The sequence below is a fragment of the Phocoena phocoena genome, chromosome 2 (assembly GCF_963924675.1).
Source record: "Phocoena phocoena chromosome 2, mPhoPho1.1, whole genome shotgun sequence".
NCBI lineage: Eukaryota > Metazoa > Chordata > Mammalia > Artiodactyla > Phocoenidae > Phocoena > Phocoena phocoena.
In genome coordinates this window covers 28,711,631-28,736,366 of record NC_089220.1, presented here as the reverse complement: position 1 = coordinate 28,736,366, position 24,736 = coordinate 28,711,631, and the positions used below count along the sequence as shown (strand labels likewise).

General features: G+C 37.7%; 1 protein-coding gene across 4 annotated transcripts in view; it reads right to left on the bottom strand.

The window, feature by feature from the left end:
- Window positions 1-23,955, bottom strand: part of NUMB (NUMB endocytic adaptor protein) — a 65,186-nt gene extending 41,231 nt beyond the window's left edge. For all 4 annotated transcript variants that reach the window (XM_065900819.1, XM_065900834.1, XM_065900826.1 and 1 more), the window contains exon 1: window positions 23,830-23,955. In XM_065900819.1, coding sequence (XP_065756891.1) covers window positions 23,830-23,955 — 126 coding nt within the window. The remainder of the gene's footprint in view (window positions 1-23,829) is intronic.
- Between the last annotated feature and the right edge of the window lie 781 nt (window positions 23,956-24,736).

The following is a 24,736-nucleotide window of genomic DNA, read 5'->3' as shown; positions in this document are numbered from 1 at the left end:
GTTTATTCTTTGGGATCAACTTTGTAGTAATTTTGTTCAGTTGTTGACAAATAAAACCTTTGGGATTTTAATTAAGATTGCCTTAAATTCACTGGTTAATTTGAGAAAAACTGACATAAAATTGACCCATTCCATCTAATACTATTTATTCAAGTCTTTTATGTCTCTGAAGTTTTAAGGTAGGCTTCAAATACACATTTTCCAGATTAATAAGTATTTAATAATTTTTGTTGCTACTGTGAACTGGCTTTACACCCATTATTTATGTATATATTTGTGTATATATATTCTTTTAAAAGACTTTAGTTTATAGAGCAGTTTTAGGTTCACAGGAAAACTGAGCAGAAAAGTACAGAGTTCCCATATACCCTCTGCACTGCCCCCCCAGCTTCCCCCACTATCACATTCCACACCAGAGTGATACATTTGTTACAATCAACAAACCTATAGTTTATCCACAGTCTATATTAGGTTTTACTTTTGGTGCTGTAAATTCTATGGATTTTAACAAATGTATAATGACATGTATTCACCACTGTAGTATCATACAGAATAGTTTCACTGCCCTAAAAATCCTCTGTGTTCCTCCTATTCATCTCTTCTTCTCCCCTAAACGCTGGCAAGCACTGGTCTTCTTACTGTCTCCATAGTTTGGCCTTCTCCAGAACTGTCATGGAGCTGGAATCATACAGTATGTAGCCTTTCCAGACTGGCTTCCTTCACTAGTAATATGCATTTAAGGTTCCCCATGTCTTTTCATATATTCCATTGTCTGAACATATCACAGTTTATTTATCCATTCACCTGCTGACAGACATCTTTGTTGCTTCCAAGTTTGGCAATTATGAATAAAGTGGCTATAAACATCCGTGTGCAGGTTTTTGTGTGGACATAAGTTTCCAACTCATTTGGTTTGAGTGTGATTGCTGGGTCATATGGTAACTGTACATTTAGTTTTATGAGAAAACTTCTCCTAAAGTCTTCTAAAGTGGCTGTCCCATTTGCATTCCCACCAGCAATGAATTACAGTTCCTGTTGCTCCACGTTTTAACCAGCATTTGATGTTGTCAGTGTTCTGGATTTTGACCATTCTTGATAGGTGTGTAAAATCATTATATTTTTATTTGTATATAATTTGTCTTTCCCTCTCTGGTTGCTTTCAAGATTTTCTTAGTCTCTGATATCTACAGTTTCATTCACGTGTCTAGGAAACAGACTTTTTTTTTTAGATTGAGATATAATTCACGTACCATACAATTCACTCAACGTGCACCACTGAGTCATCAATTAATTTTTTTTAATTGTGGTGAAATACATATAACATAAAATTTGCCCCAAAAAGTTGCCATTTAAACTATTAAGTGTATAGTTCCGTGGTATTTATTATATTCACGATATTGTACAACCATTACCACTACCTATTTCCTGAACTTTTTCATCACTCCAAACACAAACGCTGAAAACATTAAGCAATGACTCCCAAGTTCTCCCTTCCTTCAGCTCCTGGTAATCTCTAATCAACTTCCTGTCTCTATGAAATTGCCTATTTTAGATGTCATATAAGTGGAATCACAATATTTGTCATTTCATGTACAGCTTATTTCACTTAGCATAACGTTTTCAAGGTTCATCCATGTTGTAGCACATATTAAAACTTCATTCCTTTTAATGGTGGAATAATATTCCATTCTATGTATATACCACATTTTGTTCATCCATTCACCTATTGACAAAACACCTGGGTTGTTTCCACCTTTTGGTTATTATGAATAATGCTGCAATGAATGCTGACATATAAGTATCTGTTTGAATCCCTGCTTTCAATACTTTGGGCATATGCCTAGGAGTAGAATTACTGGGTAATTATATGTTTAGCTTTGTGAGGAACTGTCCGTTTTCCATAGTGTTGCACTATTTTACATTCCCATCAAAATGTATGAGCGCTTCAATTTTTCTATATGCTCATCAGCACTTTATTTTCCTTTAAAAAAAAAATTATACCAACCTAATACGTGTGAAGCATATCTCGTGATTTTGATTTGCATGCCCCTAATGACTAATAATATTCAGCATCTATATTTTCATATGCTAATTGGCCATTTGTATACCTTCTTTAGAGAAATGCCTAGTCACATCCTTTGCCCATTTTAAAAATTGGGTTTTACTCTTTAGATATATGATCTCCAAATATTTTCTGCTATTCTTTGGGTTGCCTTTTCACTTTCTTTCTTCAAAAGAAAACGTCCTTTGATGCATAAAAATTTTCAATTTTGATGAAGTTCAGTTTATCTATCTTGGGCTTCCCTGGTGGCTCAGTGGTTAAGAATCCACCTGCCAATGCAGGGGACACAGGTTCGAGCCCTGGCCCAGGAAGATCCCACATGCCACAGAGCAACTAAGCCCATGTGCCACAACTACTGAGCCTGCGCTCTAGAGCCCGCGAGCCACAACTACTGAAGCCTGTGCACCACAACTACTGAAGCTTGTGCACCCTAAAGCTTGTGCTCCACAACAAGAGAAGCCACTGCAATGAGAAGCCCACGCACCACAATGAAGAGTAGCCTCGCTTGCCGCAACTACAGAAAGCCCACGCACAGCAACAAAGACCCAAAGCAGCCAAAAATAAACAAACAACAAAAAAAATTTATCTCTCTTTTCTTTTGCTGCTCATGCTAAGGACTCCACTGCCAGATCCAAAGTCATGAAGATTTACCCCTATGTTTTCTTCTAAGAGTTTTATGGTTTTTACTCTTATATTTAGGTCACTGATTCACTGAGTTAATTTTTTACATAGCCTGAGGCAGAAATCCAACTTCACTCTTTTTCATATGGAAATCCAGATGTCCCAGAACCACTGGGTGACAAGACAATTTTTTCTCCATTGAATGAACTTTGCACACTTGTCAAAAATCACTTGGATGTAGATGTATTAGACTAATTTTTATTTATCCCATTTGCTTCTTCAATCTGAGGATTCAAACACTGCTCTGAATGAATTCATCCTCCTCTCTCTTCCTGGAGCTTCCATTAGGTCTGCTAGTGTCATTGGACTTTTAAATTTGTTCATCCATGTTTCTTAACCTCTTTTTCATATTTTCTCTTTATCACCTTGTGCTGCATTCTGGGTAACTTCATCGAATTTATTTTCCAGTTTACCAACTGCCTTTTCAGCCAGCTCTAATTCACTATTTAATCTATTTACTAAGTTCAATTTCAGGAACAGTATTTTTCATTTTTAGAAGGTAAGATTTGATTCTTTGTCAAATCTGCCCATTCCTTTTTTCACTGTTTTATTTTTTTTCCTATGGTATGAATTCATTTTTTGGTTTCTAATAATTTTATATATACACATTTTATAGTCTCCTCTATAGCCTATTATTTCAAGTTCTTAGAGTGTTAATCCTCTTGTTGATCTTTATTGTATAATCCTTTACTGTATCTGCTGATCATTTCCACATATGATTTAAAACTTTAAAAAAACTGTAAGCTCACCTCTAGTGAAGCTCAATTTTTGTAGGGAAATTTCATGCATTCTACATTGTGGAGTAGTTTTACATTTGCTTCTAAAAGGTACCGCAGATGTTTACTGCCTAAGACCTACTGTATATTAATTTGAAGATTCTTACATCATGCAGGTTTTAGCACATCAAGTCCAAATCCATGGTTTCAATTTTTCCTGGCAGATTCCTTTCCTCACCCAAGTTCTGGGTAGAGGGATGTTTCCTTTTTTGTTTTTGTTGTGTTTTTTTTTTGGCTTTTCCTTCTAGTTCTCTATTTCACTGCTTGTAAAGCCCACTGAAGGTTCTGTTCCATGCTGGGTTCTCAGTTCTAATTCTCTGCTTTTTATGAGTCCAGGACCTTCAGAATGGATGTTAAAACCAAAGGCTCTAGCTCACAAACCGTTTCCCTCTTAGGCTGCTAGTGTGATTTCTGCCTTGCTCTCAAATTCCCTCTTAATTTCTGGTAACTGGAGATCTGTCTTTATTGAAAGCTCAGCTATGGTTTAAGAGAAAAGTTTGTTTGAAAATACAGTCAGCATTTCTAGATATTTGTATTGGGAGTATTACTATGTTAGCTTAATCCACATTCTGCCAGGATCTAAGACCTATAATATTTCCCAACTAAACTAACTGGTTTTTCTATCCACTGATTTCAGTCTATCTTAAAAGCAGCCAAAATACTAGAATTTCCTATCATTTTCAACAGTTTTTTGGGTTGATTCTCTTGGGTTTTTCAGATAGACATCATCTGCAGAAAAAGAAAATACAGAAAATATCTGGATTTCCCACATTTACAACTTTTGTTTATTTTCTTATCCAGAGGTACTTACTACCATTTCTCAATCACTGTCGAATAATAATGATGTTTAAGAACAACCTGACTTTCCTCCTGAATTCATTGTACATGTTTCACCATTATGCATGACTCTGGGATAGTTTTTCAGTCATTGAAAGAAAGTATTATGCTATTCTGATTTTGATAAGATTTATCAGGATGGAAAAATAATATTTTTAATGTTTCCATTTTACTGATATAATCCACATAACATAAAATTAACCATTTTAAAGTGAATAATTCAGTGGCATTTAGTATATTCACAAAGTTGTACAATCTCCACCTTTATCTAGTTCCAAAACATTTTTTATTTATTATTAGACAATAATTGCTTTACAATGTTGTGTTAGTTTCTGCTGCAGAGCGAAGTGAATCAGCCATATGCATACATACATTCCCTCCCTCTTGGACCTCCCTCCCTCCACATCCCACCCAACTAGGCCATCACAGAGCACCGAGCTGAGCTCCCTGTGCTATATAGCAGGTTCCCACCAGCTATCTATTTTACACATGGTAGTGTATTTATGTCAAACCTAATCTCTCAATTCATCCCGCCCCTCCTTGTCCCACTGTGTCCACATGTCCGTTCTCTATGTCTGCCTTTCTATTCCTGCCCTGAAAATAGGTTCATCTGTACCATTTTTCTGGATTCCACACATATGTGTTAACATACGATATTCGTTTTTCTCCTTCTGACTTACTTCACTCTGTATGACAGGCTCTAGGTCCATCCACATCTCTACAAATGACTCGATTTCATTTCTTTTTATGGCTGAGTAATATTCCATTATATATATGGACCACATCTTCTTTATCCATTTATCTGTCGATGGACATTTAGGTCGTTTCCATGTCCTGGCTATTGTAAACAGTGCTGCAATGAACATTGGGGTGCATGTGTCTTTTTGAATTATGATTTTCTTAGGGTATAGGCCCAGTAGTGGGACTGCTGGGTCGTATGGTAGTCCTATTTTTAGTTTTTTAAGGAACCTCCATACTGTTCTCCATAGTGGCTGTATCAATTTACATTCCCACCAACACTGCAAGAGGGTTCCCTTTTCTCCACACCCTCTCCAGCATTTATTGTTTGCAGATTTTCTGATGATGCTCATTCTGACCAGTGATACCTCATGGTAGTTTTTTTTTTGCGGTACGTGGGCCTCTCACTGTTGTGGCCTCTCCCGTTGCGGAGCACAGGCTCCAGACGCACAGGCTCCAGACGCGCAGGCTCAGCGGCCATGGCTCACGGGCCCAGCCACTCCGCGGCATGTGGGATCTTCTCGGACCGGGGCACGAACCCATGTCCCCTGCATCGGCAGGCGGACTCTCAACCACTGAGCCACCAAGGAAGCCCTCATGGTAGTTTTGATTTGCATTTCTCTAATAATTAGTGATGCTGAGCAACTTTTCATATGCCTCTTGGCCATCTGTATGTCTTCTTTGCTGAAATGTCTACTTAGGTCTTCCACCCATTTCTTGATTGGGTTGTTTGTTGTTTTGATATCGAGCTGCATGAGCTGTTTGTATATTTTGGAGATTAATACTTTGTTGCTTCATTTGCAAATACTTTCTCCCATTCTGAGGGCTGTCTTTTCGTCTTCTATGCAAAAGCTTTTAAGTTTAATTAGGTCTCATTTGCTTATTTTTGTTTTTATTTTCATTACTCTAGGAGGTGGGTCATAAAAGATCTTGCTGTGATTTATGTCAGTGTTTTTCCTATATTTTCCTCTAAGAGTTTTATAGTGTCTGGTCTTACATTTAGGTCTTTAATCCATTTTGAGTTTATGTTTATGTATGGTGTTAGGGAGTGTTCTAATTTCATTCTTTTACATGCAGTTGTCCAGTTTTCCCAGCACCATTTATTGAAGAGGCTGCTTTGTCTCCATTGTATATTCTTGCCTTCTTTGTCATAGATTAGGTGACCACAGGTGCATGGGTTTATCTCTGGGCTTTCTATCCTGTACCATTGATCTGTATTTCTGTTTCTGCGCCAGTACCATACTTTATAGTAGCTTTATGGTCAAAACATTTTCTTTACACCATAAGAAGAACCTGTACCTATTAAGCATTTACTTCCCAATGCCCCTCCACACAGGCCCTAACAATCAATAACCTGCATTCTGTCTTTATGGATTTACCTATTCTGGATATTTCATATAAATGGAATCATACAATATATGACCTTTCATGTCTGATATATTTCACTTAGCATACTGTTTTTGAGGTCACCACATTGTGGTATGGGGTCACCACACTGTAGTATGTATGAGTACTTTATTGCTTTTTATAGCTGATGTATTTCCATAGTTTGTTTTTCCATTCTTCCACTGAAGGACATTTGGGCTGTTTCCACCTTTCAGCTATCATGAATAGTGGTGCTATTAGACATGAGTGTACATGTATTTATTTGAGTATCTGTTTTTGACTCTTTTGGGTATATACCTAGCAGTAGAATTGCTGAGTCATATGGTAATTCTATGTTTAGCTTTTTGAGGAGCCACTGAACTGCTTTTCACAGAAGCTGAACCATTTTGCATTCCCATCAGCAATGTAAGAGGGTTCTGGTTTCTTCACATGCTCATCAACACTTGATTTCCTTTTTGTTTTTTTAATTATAGGCATCGAAGTGGACATGATGTGGTACTGCATCGTGGTTTTGATACGTATTTCCTTAATGACTAATGATGCTGACTATCTTTTCATGTGCTTGTTGGCCATTTGTGTATCTTCTTTGGAGAAATTTCTATTCACGTCCTTTGTCCCTTTTTAAATCAGGTTCTTTTATATATTCTGGATACTAGACTCTTATCAGACATATGATTTCCAAATGTTTTCTCCCAGTCTGTAGTTCTCTTTTCACTTTCTTGACATCAATGCACAAAAGTTTTTAATTTTAATGAAGTCCAGTTCGTATATTATTTCCTTTTTTGCTCATGCTTTTGGTGTCATGTATATGAAGGTCACGAAGAGATCCCCATCTTATCATCTAAGAGTTTTATGGTTTTACTCTTCTAGTTAAGTTGTTGATCCATTTTGAATTAATTTTTGTATATGGTGTGAGGTAGGAGTCCAGCTTTTTTTTTTTTTTGGGCCTCTCACTGTTGTGGCCTCTCCGGCTGTGGAGCACAGGCTCCAGACGCGCAGGCCCAGCGGCCATGGCCCACGGGCCCAGCCGCTCCGCGGCATGTGGGATCCTCCCGGACCAGGACAAACCCGTGTCCCCTGCATCGGCAGGCGGACTCCCAACCACTGTGCCACCAGGGAAGCCCCCAGTTTCATTTTTTGCCACGTGGAAATCCAGTTGTCCCATCACCATTTGCTGAAAAGACTATTCTTTCCCCATTGAATGGTCTCGGTACTCTTGTCAGAAATCAGTTGGCCATAGATGTTTAGGTTTATTTTTGTACTCTCAATTCTATTCTATTGTTCTATACATCTGTCCTTATGCCATTACTACAATGGTCTCATTACTTAAGCTTTGTACTAAGTTTTGAAATCAAAAAGTATGAGTCCTTCAATGTCGCTTCCATTGCAATGATGAAGTCTTTTTCCTCTTAGGTCCATCAATTTGATGAACTATATCAAATTTCCTAATACTGAATCATTTGTGGATTCTTGAGTTAAATCCTACTTTTAGATCCCATTTGTTCTACTTTTCTGCCTAGTTTTTCATCTATATTCTTAAGTGGAGCTGGTCTATGATTTTTTGTGTTTGTGCTATCTTTGTTAGGTAGTTGTATCAGGATTTTGTTAATGCCTTAAAAAAAATTGGAAACTGTCCTCTTTTTCTTCCCTTTCTTTCTCTATTTTTTCCCCCCGTCAGCTCTGGTACACTTAAATAGCATAAGAGTTATTTTTCAAGGTTGTGAAAGAAAACTGACCTGTAAAACCATCTATACTAAGTCTTTTGGGGATAGCTTTGGAGTTTGCTTTTTTTTTTTTTTTTTTTTTTTTTTTTGTGGTACGTGAGCCTCTCACTGTTGTGGCCTCTCTCCCGTTGCGGAGCACAGGCTCAGCGGCCATGGCTCACGGGCCAAGCCGCTCTGTGGTATGTGGGATCTTCCTGGACCGAGGCACGAACCCGTGTCCCCTGCATCGGCAGGTGGACTCTTAACCACTGCGCCACCAGGGAAGCCCAGCTTTGGAGTTTTAATAACTTTCTCTATTTCCTTCATGGTTAGGGGTCTATTCAACTTTTATGCTTGTACTTTAGCTAATTTTAATAATGCATATTTTCCTAGAATATTCTTAATCTAAATTTTCAAATTTATCAAACTATACAGTATTCACATATTTAGTCTGTAATTGGGTCTCGCCATTTTCTTTCTTTTCTTTTCTTTTTCTTTTTTTTTGCTGCGCCACGTGGTGTGTGGGATCAAACCCGCGCCCCATGCAGTGGAAGCATGGCATCTTAACCACTGGACTACCAGGGAAGTCCCTTCACACTTTCTTATCTCTAGTATCACCTATCTGTGTGTGTGTGGTGGGTGGGGGGGGGGGGTTTGCCTGTGGGATCCCCGACCAGGGACTGAACCTGGGCTCTTGGCAGTGAACATGTGGTGTCCTAACCACTGAACCACCAGGGGATTCCCTTATATATGTTTTCTTTCTTGTTTTTTATTAAGGTTCATTTCTAATACTACCTCTGAGTTATTTAACCTCTGTTTCCATTTTATATTAATAATAAAATGAGAAAGTAGGGTTTTATGTTCTTTGAGTTACCTTTAGGTGCTGAGAAATGAATAGAGGTTTCAAAGTGTTTCCAAGGGATTTTATTCTATCATCTTGATCATCTCAACTGGTCACATATGGGTATTTATGCCAGGAAAAAAAAAAAACGGAGGGAAGGCTTGGTGGAAAGAAGAAAACAAATCTCATATATGGACTAACTCAGTCACATAATCTATTTTAGAAATGTGGAGATGGAAATCAGCCTTGTGTCTTATTAGACTATGAGAAAAACATGCCAATTGAAAAAACATTATTAAAGAGGTCTCTTTTCTTCTCTGAGACACTATCTCACTGAAGAACTGCAGCTGATTTATGCTTTAATGGCTAAAATATTTGACTCTGGAACTTCTTTTGTCTGTATACCATTTCCAAACTCCCTCTGAGTCAGGGGCTTTTATTCACAAAAAGTAGTTTAGAAAAACTAGTATGTGGAATTTCATTCTTGGATGAATTAAGTCATTTTTCTTTTCTTGAAAAAAATTATTTAAAAAGTAGATTTCCCCCCTGCTTTGACTGTTATCCATGAGAAGAAATTGCAGAGCTCTGATGTGAGAGACTGTACAGTCAGCAGTTCCCAGCATTAACAAAAAGTGACAGAATCATTAATTTATAAGAAGCTACAAGGCACATTATCACATACACATAGCCTATGTTATTTAGCAAATACAGGACGCAGATGTGCAGAACATGACATCAGAATTTGTTTAGGGTCTTTAATCAAAAAGGAGTAGTTAAATTAAAATGGACTATTCTTTAAGTATAAATTTGGAATAATACAATTACATTTGAACAAGTGATCTAAACTAAGTATATTCCCTGGTGGACCAGTGGTTAGGACTCCACACTTTCACTGCCAAGGGCCAGGGTTCAATCCCTCGTCAGGGAACTAAGATCCCACAAGTTGCGCAGTGCGGCCAAAAAAAACCCACTAAACTAAGCATATGTACTAAATCTAACCATGTAAATTTAAAGCTTAAAAGAACTTAAAGAGATCAAAAAACTTCACCTTCCAAATGAGACACTAGGTGTCAAAAAAGTTACGTGCTTTAGACAAGGTTATATAACTAGTAAATTAACAGGTGATAGGTCTGATAGTACTGAGAGGTACTAAACTACATGCATAATCAGGGGACCCTGCTACTTACCTGATCTCACCTCTACTTGTGCCATCTGCTCTAAACACACTGGCCTCCTTGCTGTGCCTCCAACATACCAGGCTTTCTCCTACCCCAGAGCCTTTGCACTTGCTGCCCCACTGTCTACAATCTGCTTCCTCAGACACCTGAATGTTGCTTTCTTACTTTTTTTGGGTCTTTCCTAAAAAATCACTTTTTCAGTGAGGGATTCCTAGAGCATCCTATTTTAAATCTCACCCTCCACATACTCCCTTAACACCTAATTCCCTTTTTGTATGCCAGGTACATTTATTTGTTCACTGTTAACACCCACTAGAATGTATGCACTGTGCAAGGATTTTGTCTGTTTTGTTCCCTTGTGTTCCCAGTGCCTAGATGCCTACAACACAGCAGGCACTCAGTGAATGTCTTTTGACTCATCAATGAATTACTGGACAGAGAAGGAAACGTACACATTACTTAGTGCTACATTAAACAATAATAAGAGTCATAATAATGAAAACTTTTACAATAAACTCAAGACAAAGAAAGGGAGACAATTTATGGTGTAGAATGCAAATATTATTGACCTATGTAATATTAAAAAGAAAAGCACAGTTGATATCAGTTTGAAGGTAAGAGAACAAAGGGTTTTAGTATTTTTATATTACATGGTTGGGAATGAAGACATACCATCTAAAATTAATAGAACAAAAATTTTATGAGTATAGGAAACCAAGAGAAAAAACTAAAAATAATCTAATCCCTGAAGTCTGCGTGGAGAAGGGGCACAGAGAAGATGGAAGGGCAGGATGTGTGGGTTAAATCATCCTTTCTCTTCTTTATAGTGGAGAACCAATGATAAGCATTGGTATATGAAGACCAGACAGTAAAATCATATTATCTGAAGAACTTAAAATATTACCAAGGGGAAGCAGAAATAAAAATGGTTAAGTGTCATTGGGGAGTGGGATTAGGGGTAGGGAAGGCACTGTTGTTTTTTAGCCACAAGCATATATCATATGAATGAAAAGCATATATCATGAAATTTTTTAAAGTTTACTTTATTAAAACAGTCTTGAATATAATTAATTTTTAATTCACACATTGTGTTATAAAATTATAACAGTGCTTAAGAACACAACCCTCTAAATCTAGACTGCCAAAGTTCAAATCCTAACTTCAAATAATCAGATATCATCAACTATTCCCTAACAATATCATGTAATCTTACTGCATTTTACTCCACAAAGAAAATAAATTCTTAAGAGGTACTGAACAGACTAAATAGCCATTTCTCCAGAGAACACATACAGATGGCCAAAAGTCACATGAAAAGATGCTCAACAATGTTAATTATTAGAGAAATGCAAATTAGAGAAATGCAAATCAAAACTACTGAGGTACCACCTCACACTGGTTAGAGGGGCCACCGTCAAAAAGTCTACAAATAGGGCTTCCCTGGTGGTGCAGTGGTTGGGGGCCTGCCTGCCGATGCAGAGGACGCGGGTTCGTGCCCCGGTCTGGGAGGATCCCACATGCCGCGAGCGGCTGGGCCCGTGAGCCATGGCCACTGAGCCTGCGCGTCCGGAGCCTGTGCTCCGCAACGGGAGAGGCCACAACAGTGAGAGGCCCACGTACCACAAAAAAAAAAAAAAAAAAAAAAAAAAGAAAAAGTCTACAAATAATAAATGCTGGAGAGGCTGTGGAGGAAAAGAAACCATCCTACATTGTTGGTGGGAATGTAAACTGGTGCAGCCACTATTTAGTTTTTTAAAAAACTAAAAATAGAGTTACCATATGATCCAGCAATCCCACTCCTGGGCATATATCCAGAGAAAACTATAATCCAAAAGATACGTGTACCCCAATGTTTGTAACAGCACTATTTACAATAGCCAAGACATGGAAGCAACCTAAGTGTCCATCAACAGATGAATGGGTAAAGAAAATGTGATACATACATACAATGGAATATTACTCAGCCATAAAAAAGAAATAATGCCATCAGCAGCAACATGGATGGACCTAGAGATTATCACACTTAGTGAAGTAAGCCACAGAAAGACAAATATCATGATATCACTTATATGTGCAATCTAAAAAAAAAAGATACAAATGAACTTATTTACAAAACAGAAATAGACTCACAGACATAGAAAACAAATTTAGGGTTACCAAAGGGGAAAGGGGTGGGGGGGGATAAAGTAGTAGTGGGATTAAAATATACATACTGGGCTTCCCTGGTGGCGCAGTAGTTAAGAATCCGCCTGCCAATGCAGGGGACATGGGTTTGAGCCCTGGTCTGGGAGGATCCCACATGCCATGGGGCAACAAAGCCCATGAGCCACAACTATTGAGCCTGCACTCTAGAGCCCAAGAACCACAACTCCTGAAGCCTGTGTGCCTGGAGCCCATGCTCTGCAACAAGAGAAGCCACTGCAACGAGAAGCCCATGTACCCCAACGAAGAGTAGCCCCCACTTGCTGCAACTAGAGAAAGCCCGTGCGCAGCAACAAAAACCCAACGCAGCCAAAAATAAATAAATAAAATAATATAAATAAATTTTTTAAAAAACAGGTTTAAAAAATAAATAAATAAAATAAAATATACATACTAGTTTATATAAAACAGATAACCAACAAGGACCTACTGTAGAGCAAGGGAAGTATACTCTATCTTGTAATAACCTATAATGGAAGAGAATGTAAACAAAGAATGTATAACTGAATCACTTTGCTGTACACCTGAAACTAACACAACATTGTATATCAACTATATTTCAGTAAATTTTTTTAAAAAACAGTTACTGAATAGAGTTGAAGCTTCTTTGTAAAGTATACAGCAAATCAGGAGTAACTGAAATGCTTGGGACGAATAAACCAGTAAACATTTCAAAATTTATGTTAAAAACTTATCTGAGGGCTTCCCTGGTGGCACAGTGGTTGAGAGTCCGCCTGCCGATGCAGGGGACGCGGGTTCGTGCCCTGGTCTGGGAAGATCCCACATGCCGCGCGCGGAGCGTCTAGGCCCGTGAGCCATGGCCCCTGGGCCTGCGTGTCTGGAGCCTGTGCTCCGCAACAGGAGAGGCCATAACAGTGAGAAGCCCGCATACCGCAAAAAAACCCCAAAACAAACAAACAAACAAAACTTATCTGAAATATCTCATTGCTCTGATCCAAGGACCGATTTTTCCAAATTTTTAATGTTTCAGAAAGAAGAGCAAATTAAGATGTATTTGTCATTGTCAGAGTGCTAGCAAACGTAGATGTGAATACAATGTATCTGTTCAACCAACTGTCACTTCAGTCGATTTATTTCATTGGTATCACACGTGGCTGAACATTAAGTTTTACAGTGTGAGGCAGCTTTGAAACAAAACATTACATATGCAGAAGATTGTCACACACAAGCAATAAAATTATAAGCAGCAGAAAATATCTCATCTCTTGGGATAAACAGAACTTTTAAAGCTGGGAGAGGTTGGTATAACCAGTGCATAAGTCCTCAGGCACCAAACATCTATCAAAAACTTCTGGCTACTTTTCAAGAGAACACATTTAACTTGCAGTGTTAAAAAAATCAATTGAGGAAAACACCAAAACAATAAGAAATGCAGATTAAAAACTCAAGTATTCAGTTGTCATCTAACCAATAACAACAATCAGAGCAGCAGCAGCAGCAAACATTTATTGTGCATTCACTATGTGCCAGACAGTGTTGTATTTTTCATATACTGTATTTACTCATTTAATTTTCATAACACTATACTAATTCTAGTACTAGTTCTCATTTTGCAGATGAAAAACCTGAGGCACAGAGAATTTAAGTAATTTCTTTTTTAATTTTATTTTTTTATTGAAGTATAGTTGATTTCAACTGTTGTATTAGTTTCAGGTGTACAGTAAACTGATTCCATTATATATTCTTTTTCAGATTCTTTTCTCTTATAGGTTATTACAAAAGTGCAGTTCCCTGTGCTATACAGTAGGTCCTTGCTGGTTATCTATTTTATACATAGTAGTGTATATATGTTAATCCCAAACTCCTAATTTATCTCCCCCTTTCCCCTTTGGTAACCCTAAATTTATTTATTTTTATTTATTTTTTAAATTTTCAAATCATATATTTAATAAAGTACATATATATATAGAATACATAAAGAGCTCTCAAAACTCAAAAATCTGAAAACAATCTAATTTTTCAAATTGGCATCAGATATGAATAGAAATTTTACCAAAAAAAAGTATGAATGGCAAGATAGTTACATGAAAAGATGCTCGACACTACTAGTCATTAGAGAAAAACAAATTAAACCCACAATGAGATACAACCAAATATCTTTAGAATAGACAAAATAATTAGAATTTTAAAAACCTGACAATTCCATGTTCTGGTAATGATGTAGAATCACTGTAACACTTATATTTGTTGGTGGGAATGCAAAATGGTAGAGACATTTTGGAAAATAATTTGGCAGTATTTTACAAAGTTAAGCACAGATTTACCACATGGTCCGCAATTCTGCTCCTTTGTATTTACCTTATTAAAATGGAAACTCATATTTGTATGAAAACTTACACAATCATGTTTACAGGCTTTATCTGCAATCCCCCCAAGCTGGCCAAACCCAAATTTCCTCTAACTAGAGAACTAATAAATGTGGTACACCATACAATGAAATACTACTCTTCAATTAAATGCTAAACACAACAACATAGATGAATCGCATGTACATCATGTTAAGTGAAAGAAGCCATATTCAAAAAACAAAATATCATATGATTCCATTTATATGACTTTCTGGTAAAAGCAAAAATACAGAAGAGAAAAATAGATCGGTGGCCACCAGAAGCTGGTGCTAAATTTATTTTTTATGTCTGTGCTTCTATTTCTGTTTTGTATATAAGTTCATTTGTATCTTTTTTTTTTCAAGATTCCACATATAAGCAATATCATATGTTATCTGTCTTTCTCTCACTGGCTTATTTCATATAGTATGATACTCTCTAGGTCCATCCATGTTGCTGCATATGGCATTATTTCATTCTTTTTTATGGCTGAGTAATATTCCAGTGTATGTATATACCACATCTTCTTTATCCATTCAACAGAGGTTAAGTAAGTTTTAAGAGAGATCACATAGTTAATAATAACTGGCATAGATCAAACTCAACTCAGGTAGTTTGGCTTAAAAGTATATGCGTTTACAGAAGTCTAGATGCCTCTCCAAAATTTTATTACAGAGCCACTGGAGGACAGGAAGCAGGTAAGTGATGTAACCATATGTGCAATTTAGAAAGATCACTATTATGCACTAAGACAACAGTTTGGCAGGGAAACAAGATCAAAAGCAAGAAAAACAGTCAAGAGTTCTTGTAATGGTCTGAGGGAGAAAACAAAGATGAGGACTTGATTAAAGCAGTGGCAGTAGGAAAAAGAACAAAAAAAGAGAGGACAGATACTTAAGAAGATTATATATGATATAGTGACTGTGGCTGACATTGTTAGTTGCCTATGACAGCCATTCTTCCAAGTGGTTTCCCTGCCAGAAGAGCTTGCCTCCACGGTACAGGCTGAAAAAAGCAAATAACTGCTTTCTTGACTTTGCTTGCAACTATGGATTTGATTTGATTCAATCTTAGCCAACGTAAAGTAGTGGGAAGTCTCTGTGTGTATGTTTAAAAAGAGCTGTCCCATTCTGATATAAAAGGTATTTGCTCCCTCGATCTTTATCTTTTGATAATAATGAGTGAGGACATAAATTATTCTTTAATTTGGTTGCTGGATTCTGTTTATTAATAGTTTCTCTTATACTAGCAGACAGAATTGCCAGACAAGCTTTGAAACCTACTTAACTCTAATTATCACTACTCTAATACTAAATTATTACACTTCCACAGGCACCAGTTTATTTAAACATACATGGCAGAGCCCAAACCAGCTGTAGCTTCACTTGATTAGTGTCTAGTAATTGCATTTCTATTTCTAGTAACTGCATATTCTGTATCACCTATTCTCTAGAGTAGCTATGCCAATCTAATTCCACAACTTCTCCCCTCTCTCTTCTACAGATGTCTTCACTTCCTATTTCCTTGAGAAAATACGTCTTTAGAATAGAACTCCATCAATCTCATGCCACCAACACCATAAATTTAAGTGCATTTACCCCGTTTTTCACCTTTGCTATTGTTAAAAATAGAAGCAGCATCCTTCCTCCAGTATAAAACTAATCTACTCTCTACATGCTTCTTTGTAAAGACCTTTATTTATGCTCAAGTCTCTCCCATTTTAAAAACAAAATTCAACACAAAATCAAACCATGGTGATTTACACACTTTAAATGAGTAAACTTCATTTTATGCAACCTATCTAATAAAACTGTTTTTAAAAACAAAACAAAATACCCCTCCACCCCCAACACACACATACAGGTTTTCAACCTCACACTCCCTTTGTTACTCTGCCTTTCTGGTCTCCTTTGAAGACAGACTTCTTCATTAAAAACAAAATTTAAGGGCTTCCCTGGTGGCGCAGTGGTTGAGAGTCCGCCTGCCGATGCAGGGGACACGGGTTCATGCCCCGGTCCGGGAAGATCCTACATGCTGCGGAGCGGCTGGGCCCGTGAACCATGGCCGCTGAGCCTGCGCGTCCGGAGCCTGTGCTCCGCAACAGGAGAGGCCACAACAGTGAGAGGCTCACGTACCGCAAAAAAAAAAAAAAAAAAAAAAAAACAAGAAACCCCACAAAATCTTACTGAGGTATAACTGACATACAATAAACTATACCTATTTAAAGAACACAATCTGCTGAGTTTTTGGATCATGTATATACCTGAGAAACCATCATCACAATCAATGTAATAGACAGCCATTACCACCAAAGTTTCCTTCTACCTCTTGCAATACTGCCCCCTTCCACCCCTCCCCCATCACATAACCTTGTCTGACAAACTTCTTGGATTAGTAATCTCTAGATTTGTTGTCTCCTTATTTTGCATCCATCCACTCAACCCAGATTCCATCCTCATGACTCCAATGTAAGTCACCAACACTTTCAAATATTTAATCTAATGAAGTTTCATTTCTTACTTGATTTCTTTATAGCACTTGACCACTTTCTTCTTCCTTGAAACCTTGGTTTCTGAGACCACATTCTCCTGGTTTCTTTTTTTTCTTTTCTTTTTTTTTTTTTTGCGGTACGCGGGCCTCTCACTGTTGTGGCCTCTCCCGTTGTGGAGCACAGGCTCCGGAAGCGCAGGCCCAGCGGCCATGGCCCACAGGCCCAGCCGCTCTGCGGCATGTGGGATCCTCCCGGACCGGGGCACAAACCCATGTCCCCTGCATCGGCAGGCGCACTCTCAACCAATGCGCCACCAGGGAAGCCCTGGCTACTCATTCTTATTCTCCTTTGAAGATACCTATTACACTGCCTGTCCTTTCTATGTTTGTCCCAGGCCTTCTTCTCTCTCACTTCCCCTAGGCAATCTTACTTACTCATGACTCTAATGTTAACTTATATATAGCCAACCCCTGTTATTCGAGGATTCCATATTTGCAAACTCACCTACTCACTAAAGTTTATTTGTAACCTCAAAATCAAAGCTCATGGTGCTTTTGTGGTCAGTGGGGATCTGCATGTGCATGTCTCATATGCACCTCAAAAGGAACTCATCTTCTCTACCCCCAAACATGTTCTCCCTCAGTAAGCATGCCCACCACCTTACTAGTTGCCTACATGGGAAATTTATTTATACCAATCCATTACTAGTTCAGAATTCAGTGGTTTCTAAGGCAAGTCCAGATAAGATATCATTTGCCCAGTTATATCTGACTGAGGAAATGCATCTATTTCTAGGCTAGGGGAAAAGAATTTCAGGTTTTGATCCTCCTATTCTATCCTGGGTCACCTGTATGTAAGAGTATGGGATAGTGAGGGATAGGGTGGGTTGGGAAGGAAGGCAGGAAAGGGGAACACAACACAGCAGAGGATGAATATCTTGTAGAAAGGATTTCAAAAGACCATTTGGTAAAGATCAAACAAAAACACCCTAAATAAGCTGCCCTACCTGCATAAGATAAAAATCTCTTATCTTCTGTGTTTACCTCTAAAACACATCCCAACCAGCTGTTTCTTATGACAAATGAGAACTTCACTGAAAGATACTGAGCCTTACTTATCTCACATAAAATACTGTACATAAAGCTGTATATTTCATAGGCAATTAAAAGTGCTTCAATTAACTTTACTACAGTTATTTCAACACTATACGAGTCTCTCAGAATCCTGTGAATGAGGTTTTAAATATACATATATATACATATATATATGCTTATTACAAATATGATACATGCTCATGATAAAAAATGTCACTAGTTCCAAAAGATATATATTGAAAAGTAAAAGATCCCCAATCCTTCATTACCATTCAGAGTTCAGAATTACCTGCATCATCTTCTTACAGATATTTCTTACATATATATAAGCATATACATTTTTTCTTTTTAACCATAAACAGAATCATTCTCTATAAACTGCTCTGTACCTTGTCTTTATCACTTCATAATACACTAAAATCATCTGTATAAGCACATGGAGAGAATATTCTTTCATGTTTCCTATATCAATGATCATCACCTCTATCAGTTTGGGACAAGATACTAGGTATCATCCTTAATACTACCCTTTTTCATTTCCTAGATCCAAGCTGTCTCCAATTCCTGTTGCCTTTATCTCAATTATCTTTCAATTTACTTCATTTCTTTTCATCTCCACAGTCACCACCCTAGTCCAGCCTACCATTATCTCCCCTCTGGATTAGCAATCTTTCACCAGATTCCTTGTAACCACTATGGGTGACCTCCAAACAACTGCAGCTAGAGTCCCAGTTTGGGAAGATGAAAAAGTTCTGGAGATAGATAGTGCTGATGACTGCACAACAATATGAATGTTATTAATTTTTTTTGTTATGTATATTTTATCATAATAAAATAAACAAGTAATGAACAACACACCACTTAATGGTTTCCCATTACTCTAAAAGCCTAAAATCCTTAACATGGCCTACAAAGCTCTGCCTTACTTCTTTCCAGGTTTATCTAACTTCCTATACTACAGCTTTCCTTTAGCTCCTTGCTATTCTTTCCTCCCACCACCAGGGCCTATACACTTTCCATAATTTTGAAATGTTCTGCCTATCTTTGTACCTAATTCATTCCTACTCAGTCTTTAGATATCAGGTCAAACTTTACTTTCTCAGGGAAGCCTTCCCTGATCCTGTAGTCTAAGTCAAGTTTTTTGTTACACGTTCTTACAGAACCAGATTCCCTTTTAAAAAGCACTTACCTCAAACAAACGTGATCTAATTAAACTTAAAAGCTTTTGCACAGAAAAACAGACCATAAACAAAACAAAAAGACAACCTACAGGGACTTCCCTGGTGGTCCAATGGTAAAGAATACATCCTGCAATGCAGGGGACACGGGTTCGATCCTTGGTCAGGGAACTAAGGTCCCACATGCCGTGGGGCAACTAAGCCCGTGCGTGCCACAACTACTGAGCCTGCACACCTCAACTAGAGAAAGAGAAAACCTGCACGCCACAACTAGAGAGAAGTCCACGCACTGCAGAGAAGATGCCGTGCGCTGCAAGGAAAGATCCTGCATGCCACAATGAAGATCCCACATGCCACAACGAAGATCCCGCAACTAACACCCGACACAGCCAAAAAAAAAAAAGGTAAAAAAAAAGACAACCTACAGAATGGGAAAGAACATTTGCAAATGATGCGCCGGACAGGGGATTAATCTCCAAAATATGCAAATAGCTCATACAGTTTAATATCAAAAAAATGAACAACTCAATCAAAAGTGTCTACTTAGATGACTTAAGTAGACATTTCTCCAAAGAAGACATACAGATGGCCAAAGAGCACATGAAAAGATGCTTGACTTAATTATTAGAGAAATGCAAATCAAAACTACGATGAGGTACTACCTCACACCAGTTAGAAGGGCCACCATCAAAAAGTCTACAAATAATAAATGCTGGAGAGGCTGTGGAGGAAAAGGAACCATCCTACACTGTTGGTGGGAATGTAAACTGGTGCAGCCACTATGGAGAACAGTATGGAGGTTTCTTAAAACACTAAAAATAGATCTACCACATGATCCAGCAACCCCACTCCTGGGCATATATCCAGAGAAAACTATAATCCAAAAAGATATATGCACTCCAATGTTCACAGCAGCACTATTTACAATAGCCAAGACATGGAAGCAACCTAAGTGTCCATCGACAGATGAATAGGTAAAGAAGATGTGGTAAATACAATGGAATATTACTCAGCCATAAAAAAGAATGAAATAATGCCACTTGCAGCAACATGGATGGACCTAGAGATTATCACACTAAGTGAAGTAAGCCACAGAGATAAAGACAAATATCATATGACATCACTTATATGTGGAATCTTAAAAAAAAAAGATACAAATGAACTTATTTACAAAACAGAAATAGACTCACAGACACAGAAAACAAACATAGGGTTACCAAAGGGGAAAGGGGTGGGGGAGGCATAAATTAGGAGTTTGGGATTAAAATATACACACTACTATATATAAAATAGACAACCAACAAGGACCTACTGTATAGCACAGGGAACTATATTCAATATCTTATAATAACCTATAATGGAAGAGAATATAAAGAAAAGAATATATATATAACTGAATCACTTTGCTCTATACCTGAAACTAACACATTGTATATCAACTATATTTCAAAAAAATTTTTTAAAAGAGAGAAAAAAAGTTTTAAAAAGCACATATCTCGGTTTGTAATCATATATTATTAACACAAATATCTAACTAAAGTCTCTCTCTCCCACAAGGAGACTATAAACTCTACAAGAGCAAGAACTATATCTTATTTGCTTACCACTCAGCATGTGTCTGGCACATAGCAGGTATTCAAAATAATTTACCAAATATGTGAATACAGATCTACCTTATTCTTATTTTAAGTGTCAAAGAATTCCCCATAATTGATGCCATAATTTCTTTACCCAATCCCAGAATGATGGCATTTAACTTGTTTCCAGATTTTTACTATTATAAACAAACTGCTAGAATGATCACTCATGCCAGTGTATATCTATGGATGTACTTTTTTTTTTTTTTTTTTGCAGTACGCGGGCCTCTCACGGCTGTGGCCTCTCCCGTTGCGGAGCACAGGCTCCGGACGCGCAGGCCCAGCCGCTCCGCGGCATGTGGGATCTTCCTGGACCGGGGCATGAACCCGTGTCCCCTGCATTGGCAGGCAGACTCTCAACCACTGCGCCACCAGGGAAGCCCCTATGGATGTACTTAAACGTAATTCTTAAATGTAAAATTGCTGGTCAAATGAAAAGTGCGATTAAAATTTTAACTGATATTTCCAAATTGTCCTACAAGGCTGCAAAGTATCCTCCAAGCAATCAACAATGTGTAACAGTACCCATATCGATATCGATATACTTTTTTTTTTTTTTTTTTGCGGTACGCGGGCCTCTCACTGTTGTGGCCTCTCCCGTTGCGGAGCACAGGCTCCGGATGCGCAGGCTCAGCGGCCATGGCTCACGGGCCCAGCCGCTCCGCGGCATGTGGGATCCTCCCGGACCGGGGCACGAACCTGTGTACCCTGCATCAGCAGGTGGACGCTCAACCACTGCGCCACCAGGGAAGCCCGAGTTTGATATACTTAATACTCAATTTGTATAATCAAAATGAACCTACTGGGCTTCCCTGGTGGTGCAGTGGTTAAGAATCCACCTGCCAATGCAAGGGACCGGGGTTCGAGCCCTGGTCCGGGAAGATCCCACATGCCACGGAGCAACTAAGCCCGTGAGCCACAATTACTGAGCCTGCACTCTAAAGCCCACAAGCCACAACTACTGAGCCTGTGTGCTGCAACTACTGAATCCTGTGTGCCTAGAGCCTGTGCTCCGCAACAAGAGAAGCCACCAAAATGAGAAGCCCACTCACTGCAACCAAGAGTAACCCGTTTGCCGCAACTAGAGAAAGCCCACGTGCAGCAACAGACCCAACACAGCCAAAAATAAATAAATAAATTTATTAAAAAAAAAAGAACCTACTGTTTGGCTGGGTGTGGGGTAATAGAGAAGAGTGTTAGTTTTTATGTAAGAGAGGTGTTTTGTTTTGTTTGTATTTTAATATCATACTAAGCATTTAAAATTAAATATTAAGTTTATTATTCCTATAAAAGAAGTTTCAGCAAATGAGTTGCGTAGACAAAGCTAAGTGATTAGGAAAATGTTTCATTATTGACAGACTGTGGATAATTTGTGTATTTTAAAAATCATGTATTAATTTAACCTATAGATTCTCAAAAGCACTTTTCCTGTCATATTGACTGTTTTTCTTTCTGAGACTTTAGTCCATGTTTCAATCATAGTACTGAGGCAGTAAAAAGGAGCAGAAAATCACAATAAGAATATTCACACATAAGAATATACAAAAAAATAGAGAAAAATGCTAACACTTTATATTAAACTAAATTTTTTTCTTCAAGATATTAACATTTTGTTGTAGTTCCTTCTATTTTTTGTCCTCATACTTAATACATCTCATAGCATGTTTATACTATTTATTGCTTCTTTTCACTAAGCAGTATAGCATGTATGTTTATTTCTTCCATGACCTTAAATACAGACCCTTCTTCTCCAGTCTCAAGTAGCAGTAACAAAAAGCACCTGCACGGCACCCGCTTCTCTAGATCTTCACTATGTTCTTAACCTCTTTAAGCTTCCTTTTTCTGATCTGACAAATGACAGCATTAGTTTAAATGACCTCTACATGATTAAAAGTTATAAGATTAAAGAGGAAATCCCTTTTGACTTAACTCTTCCCATTTAAGCTTTTCTAGAACATACCAGGCCTGTATTTAAGAAGGCAGGCGCCAGCTTCCTCTGTCCCACCACTTAGTAAGCATATCCTGTTGAAAATAATTTGATTCTTGTGATTCTTGATAATTCAGGACTTTTAGATATTTCAGGATTAGTATTCTCATCAGAAGTGATCTTGGGACTGCCTGGTAGCTCAGTGGTTAAGAATCCACCTGCCAATGCAGGGGACACGGGTTCAAGCCCTGGTCCAGGAAGATCCCACGTAATGCGGAGCAACTAAGCCCATGCGCCACAACTACTGAGGCTGCACTCTAGAGCCCATAAGCCACAACTATTGAAGCCCACACGCCTAGAGCCCGGGCTCTGCAACAAAGACAAGCCACCACAATGAGAAGCACAGGCACCGCAATGAAGAGTAGCCCTCGCTCGCCGCAACTTGAGAAAGCCCGCACGCAGCAACGAAGACCCAACGCAGCCAAAAATAAATAAATTAAATTTAAAAAAAGAAGTGATTTTATTTGTAGTGATTCCAGATTATATACAAGAAATTCTTATTTAAATATAAAGAGAAAAATCATTAATTATAATCTGTTTTTCTTCTTACTAATTCTATCATTGAAGCAGAATATAAAGGGATTAGCTTTTAGAGTGTTTTCTTTTAACTGTCCTAATTAATGGAATTTCACATATAATAAACTGTCAATTCTTTTCCACATCTAGATTTATAGAAACATGAGCTCTTACCTTAACTGGGAAGCTACATTTTCCAGTACGAACTCCTTCTTCATCTGTCTGCCACTGATGTGGACGACTGGCCTCTGGAACATAAACATCTTTCTTTCTCCTAAAACTTTGCCGTAGTTTATTCATTTTAATTTTTACAAGCTGTAAAAGAAGTATGAAAAGGAAGTTATTACTTTCTCACATATTTAAAGTTTGGATTACCGTCCTAATAAAAAACTAGTATCCCAAATTAAAGGTTTTGTTTTAGGGGGAAATGAGCAATTAGTATACTTCCTCTTAGAGTAACTCTAAGTTCAAACAAACAAATCACTTCACTTTTTGAAAAGACAATTATAATGCTATTCTTGTAAAACAACAATAACCTGTTGTAGGATCGGAAGAGATGTTATTCTAAGAACCTTCAAGCACTTTAATTGCAATAATCCAATGAGTATTCCTCCTGATCTACCTCTCAAATCCATTCTAACTCCTGAATAAGGAAATGTGTACCTGTAGCCAAATTATAAACTGCTAACAATTTTTGAAAATATTCTGAAAACTTTGATCCTTATTAAGAAAAAAACATTCTGGAACACTGAAATTTGGGGATCTTTTTGGCTTACTATCAGAAGACACTAAGCAAAGCAGGGAATTTAATAGCCTTTTGTAAAAGATATTTTATAAAAAGAAATAAAGTTTCCTTTAAACATACTTAAAGAAGAAAAAGTTCTAGGATTACATTATTCTAAAGAAGAAATTTCTTGCAAGTAGTATGACATCAGAATGTACTTTCATATTCATAATAATTACAGACATGAAAGTAATCTAATAGTTTTCGATGACAAAGGTCCAAGTCTCATCATTAACTCTGTAAATTTAAAAGTATTAAACTACAGTCAGTGTTTTTGTTTTGTTACTGGAAGAGGCA